The 6,293-nt window shown below is 35.5% G+C and overlaps 1 protein-coding gene across 1 annotated transcript; it reads left to right on the top strand.

Annotated features, from left to right (window-relative positions):
- Nucleotides 1-246: 246 nt before the first annotated feature.
- Nucleotides 247-1,871, top strand: LOC21406669 (7-deoxyloganetic acid glucosyltransferase). The gene is made up of 2 exons (XM_010097626.2): nt 247-769; nt 922-1,871. Exons 1-2 carry the CDS (start codon nt 247-249, stop codon nt 1,869-1,871), a joined length of 1,473 nt encoding a protein of 490 aa, XP_010095928.2.
- The last annotated feature ends 4,422 nt before the right edge of the window (nt 1,872-6,293 follow it).

The raw sequence follows: 6,293 nt of genomic DNA on the forward strand, positions 1-6,293 counted from the left end.
AACCTATAATTGCCAAAAAAAAAAAATTTAAGGGCACAACGTAAATTTTATTTTATTAAAAATTATATTTTGACCCCAAAACTTTTACAAAATTACATTTTGATCCTAAAACTTTTGTAAAATTACACATACAAAAGGTCGTCGGATTATATATTCACTTGCTAAATAAAGCCCCGGATAAATTAAGTACTTCTTCATTTTGATTACATATTGGTTCACTACTTTCAGTAATTAGTTTTCTTGCAAATGGATCAGAAACAAAGGCCACAAGTAGAAGTCCCTACAACTCCAAGAGTTCTAATTTTCCCCTTGCCGGCGCAGGGACATGTCACCTCCATGCTCACACTCGCCGAGCTTCTCAGCCTCTGCGGCATCGACGTCACCTTCCTCAACACCGACCACGTCCATAACCGCCTTTTTCGTCACGCTGACATCGAAGCCCGGTTCGCCGACTACCCCGGGCTCCTATTCAGAACCATCTCCGATGGCCTGCCGGACGACCACCCGCGCTCAAATGACAGGTCAATAACAGAGGTACTTCATTCAATGATTGCGACAACCAAACCGGTGTTGAACGAGATGCTTGTTTCTGGTGCATTGGGATCGGTGACTTGCATTATAGCTGATGGAGCTTTTGCTGGCTTTGTTACTAATTCAGCCTGTGAACTTCACGTTCCCATAATCTATTATCAACCAGCTAGTGCTTGCTGCCTCTGGACCCTCTTATGTTTTGACGACATCATTAAAGCCGGGGAGCTTCCCATTAGAGGTATTAATTCTAAATCATAATTCACGTTAAAGCTTCGATGATTTCTTTTATATATTCCTTCCTTTGTTTTTCTAGTTTTTCCCTTTTTTCTTCTTTATAAAAGCTTGATTAGGATTTTGACGGACTTGTTATGAAAAAAAAAAAAAAAAAAGGAAAAGAAGACATGGATAGGATAATAACAAGCGTGCCTGGCATGAAAAGCTTCTTAAGGTGCCGTGACCTGCCTAGTTTTTGCCAAGTGAACGACACAAGCGCCACAAAAATCAATCCAGTCGCTCGTGCAATCCGTCAGAGCTGTAGTGCGCAAGGGATTATTCTCAACACCTTTGAAGAACTTGAAGGGCCTATAATCTCCCACATTATAAGAAGCTTCTGCCCTAATACCTACACCATCGGACCTCTCCATGCTCACCTCAAACACAAATTGGCCAAGAAGAACGTTTCAAAGTCTGACCAATCTTCCAACAGTATTTTTGAAGTCGACAGAAAGTGCATGGATTGGCTTGACTCTCAACCTCCCAAGTCTGTGATCTACGTCAGTTTTGGAAGCATTACAACCTTGACGAGAGACGCCCTACTGGAGTTTTGGCACGGCCTTGTGAACAGCAACGTGAGGTTCTTGTGGGTCGTGAGGCCGGACATGTTGACCGGAGAATGCGCCGGTGAGGTCCCGTCAGAGCTTCTGGAAGCGACGAGGGAGAGAGGGTACATGGTGAGGTGGGCCCCACAAGAGGAGGTGCTGTCCCACCGGGCTGTGGGTGGGTTTTTGACTCATAGTGGTTGGAATTCAACTCTGGAGAGTATAGTGGCTGGAGTTCCTATGATATGTTGGCCTTATTTTGCTGATCAACAGATTAATAGCAGATTTGTTGGTGAGGTGTGGAAGCTTGGGATTGATATGAAGGATGTTTGTGACCGGAAAATTGTTGAAAAGATGGTTATCGATCTGATAGTGGAGAGGAGGGAAGAATTCTTGAAATCAACGGCTAAGATGGCTAGGTTGGCAGGAGAAAGTGTATGCGAAGGTGGGTTATCGGATTCTAATTTTGATCGTCTGGTAGAGTACATAAGGCTGACCGCCAAGGAGAAATCAGCCAGATGACCCGTGACAAAAGATATAAATAACTCCCTCTCCTTTGTGCGTGCCCCTCTCAGATGGGTTGGGTTTTGGCGAGGTGGAGAATCGGGGTCGCTACCTTTTCAATCGTCCTTTTAGGGCGTCTCTTCTTTTCTAGCCTACTTGGTAGAGTTGATCGGCTTGTCTTTGATAGTTCTTTTTAGTTAAGATTTTGTTTTTATTTTCATTTTGTTGCAGATGGTTGTGTTGTGCGATGTTGTTTCTGCGTTCTAGGTTTCATGTTTTGTGGTTTTGTTTTTCACTTTAAGTACACGGTGATGTGTAAGATTTTTTATTCGTGTCTTGTTCGTATTTATGGATACTTCCAATATTAGGAAATTTAATGCAATAGTTTGTTAAAATAATAAACGGTAAATCCTATTAGTCAATTAGAGATATAAAAGTTTCTCAAAATTTACGGTTGTTTGATAGAAGAAGAAGATTTGACGATATCAGGAAACTGTTCTACTCTCTATCTATATATAAATTAATGTATTGACGAGTTCCATTGGTATGTATGTTAGAAAGAGGACGAGAGAAAGAAATACAGGCTTGTTCTTTTGAGTGAAAAATTCAAAAAAAATGTAACTCGAGTTACAATTTTATTCGAGTTCATGTTCTTTTAAGTTTAAACTCGAGTTTAAACTCGAGTTCAAACTCGAGTTTAGGACTAAAACTCGAGTTCAAGTTTCCTCTTCAACTCGAGTTCAGAAACTCGAACTCAAATTAATAAACAATATTTTTTCTATTCTTAAAAATGCTATAATTTTTTCGTGTTAATTCTAATTGAGATGATTTTTTTCTATGCGTTGACAACGAAAAGACGAATAAAACCCGACCCATATACCCAATTAAAATTTTTCATCAACATTGAGTTTTTATTAAAATACTATCTAAATATAAATTTAAGTTTTGACTCACTGAAAAATAAACTCAAAAAGATTCTTATCTCAAACCATAACTCAAATGTACACAACCAAACATAAACTCAAGTTACAAGTTCAACTCAAGTTATAACTCAAATTCAACTCAAAAATTATACTCAAATTAAACTCTAAAAGAACAAGCCCACGGTTTCAGTAAGTCTATTCCCATCAAGAAATTGATGTAGGTATCATGATACGCTCTCTTAATTTAATAATTTTGTTTTGTAAAAATCAGAAATCCCTAACATATGAGATCAGAGCCACGTTTAAAGCACTTATGAATAAGCACAAAACGGCAGTAAAAGGTGTATAAGTTTTGCTGTTGGTAATTCGACTATGTCTGCCTCTCTCCATTTATTGGTTGCTGATGGCTTATGTATAAGATTCTACTTTTATGGATGATAAATTTATTTTGTTCAATCTGGTGCACGCATAACGAATATATAAATAAAAGGTCCTTTGACTTTTCTTCTGCCTACATGTATCGAATATTATGTGACGAATCATGACTGTACATTGTTGACTTTATTATTTTATGATGAATTATGATTGTTGTTGCTGTTGTTATTATTATTATTATTATTATTATTATTATTATCATCTATATTAACGAATACTGATGTCATGATAATGCTTGTTTCATCAAAATTGTGCTTTTCTATATGCTTGAGTGCTTTACGCACATTATGATGTATATAAGATATATTATTATATGAATGTATGTTACACATTGTATATACAAAGCGCATTAATATATTCTACTTTTTATGTTTGCCTTTATTAGGAATACAGTTTTATGGTGCAATTTTAAATAAATAATTAGTGCTACATATTCATATATATAAAAAAGACGGTAAAGTTTCTGGTCAATTATCATATTATGATCTGAAATTTGATATTTATATACAATTTGAATAAATCTATATGAACGGTAGGTAGTAACCATAGTGGTTATATTTGTCAAATTGTGTGATATTATTTTTCAATTACTCGTGATTCTTATGATCATGAAATGACAAGATATAATATATATTTTTTAATTGTTGTGGGTGTATAATATATATATTTAGGATCGCCCAAAAGTTGACCACTACAATTAAAATATATGAACATAGATTATAATATATATATATATATATTTAGGATCGCCCAAAAGTTGACCACTTATTTTATAATAGAAGGCAACCACTTAAATTTATAGAAGGCAACCACCGACGTGCCAGTGCACATACGAGGTGGACACATGCGACCCTCCAACATGCGACTCTCTTACTACTAATTACATGTTGAGGGCTGAGAATCTTCACTTCATGAAGGAAAACTAAATATATACATATATAGGCTTGAATAATGAGAGCTTGCCCCCCATATATTGCCTCAATTACTAATGTTGAGTCTTTTAAATAAGTGTAAGCTTATCCTTTAATAATGATGAAACTATATATAAACATGTGTTCGTCAATTTAGCCATATACTCTCTACTTCTATTTTATTTTAGAGTATGTATGTGATGTATACATATTTATGTGTATATATATATGTATGTATATATAGAGGCACTCGCATTACGATCGGACATGTAAAACATAGAACGATACATATGCTTAGTGGTTCAACATAGATAGTTTGGACTTATTACCAAGTGATCACTAAAACACTTGTGGTAAGTAATGCTTGCCCTGCCCTGAACCACTGTGACGTTGAGGGTTTTTAAAAAAGCGTAAATTTATCCTTAAAAAATGATGAAGTTAAAAGTATTTTGATACGCCTTTTAATTAATCAAGTATTTGTAGGGATGGCAATTCGTGTTAACGGGTCGTGTTCGTGTCATGTTGAACCCCTCAGTTGACACGAATAGGTCTGATATGAACACAACCCATTTATTAATTGTGTCAAAATACAAAACCCAAACACGACCTGTTTATTAGCGGGTTGACACGACATGACACGATTAACCTATTTATTAAATAGGTCGTAAACCTGTCGTGTCAACCCGTTGATTACCTGTGAACAAGTTTATGAAACAAGTTGTAAACGTGTCGTGTCAATCCGTTAATTACCTGCCAACACGTTTATGAAACACGTGATTAATAGGTCGTGTTAACCTATTTTTGAACCTATTTCAGAACCTATTTCTGAACATGATTCTCAACCTCTTTAACATGATGTAGAGACATTACATAATCTAAGTTCAAAATTAAAACAAACACATGAAGGTCTCTCACAAATTAAAAAACAAACACATAAAAGTCTCACAAATTAGAAAATAAACATACATGATTAATAATTAAACATTTAAATAATTTGTTGCAGTGGGGGGACTCTAAGTATATCATTACGTTCAGCCTTCACCTCTTCATTAAAATTTACACGAAAACAAATATATATAGATACAAGTTAGTTCAAAATCAATATAGGAAATATACATAATTTAAATAAGTTTGAAACCACCTTTGTCTCCATATAACCAATCTCTGGTACAAACAAGTGCTTCAACTGTCTTCGGTTTAAGTGAGCTACGAAATGAATCAAGAACTCTACCACCAACACTAAATGTAGTTTCAGAAGCAACTGTTGAAACAGGGACAGTCAATATATCACAAGCCAGCTAGTGCTGGATATCGAAATTGGTTTGATTTCCAAAAGGAAAGGATATCAAGCTCTGCGGTCCTAGCCAGTCTTGGCTCATCTAAATAAAGATCAAGCTCTGATTTCTGTGATGCGGTAGTAGACTCAACTGAAGACATCCAAATAAAGGTCATTATGAATGCAATGAAAAGGGCATATTCCAATTTCTCACCTCCTTTTTCCTTCCTTATAATTGCCAATACAACTATTTTACCTTTTTGTTTCTCTTTTTTTCTTTTTATGTGTGTAATAAATAGATTGGTACTTTTGGCTTCCTCTATATTCTGGCGCTTGTATTGTTAATCTTCTGAAATGTATCATCTCCTCCAAACCAATCAAGAATCTCGCCGAGGCTACGTTGTTCCTCGGAAATTTTCTGTTCATCAAGGTTGTTGTGGAAGATTTTAGGAATGGAATATCTGGTTTCTAGTCATTGAATTTGAGTGAAAGAGTTACAAGGGAGAAAATTAGAAGTGGGTTGGTAATAATCTCAATGGCTTTACAGTTATTGATATCAAATTCTCCACATGTTTCCGTTATCAAGCACAGAAATAAGTTTCCAAGATACGTTGATTATGGTGAGATCTTGGGACTAGTAAAAAAAAATTTTCCTTGTGTTCTTTTATGTTCATTTTTGGTTAAAGGTTCAGAATCTTTTGAGTAATTTGGTTTTCAATTGTTTGTTATTTGATTAAAAGAGGATAGTTTTGTTGTTTTAATATGAATGGCCATCTTAATAGGTTTCAGTTATGGGCTTCCCTCCACCGCTTCTCATTATCATTATAGATTGCCAAACAAACCAGATAAGTTGTAATGGGTAGTTATTTACGGCCAAGGAAATCTAGAAAAAAAC

The sequence above is a fragment of the Morus notabilis genome, unplaced genomic scaffold, assembly GCF_000414095.1.
Source record: "Morus notabilis unplaced genomic scaffold, ASM41409v2 Scaffold179, whole genome shotgun sequence".
NCBI lineage: Eukaryota > Viridiplantae > Streptophyta > Magnoliopsida > Rosales > Moraceae > Morus > Morus notabilis.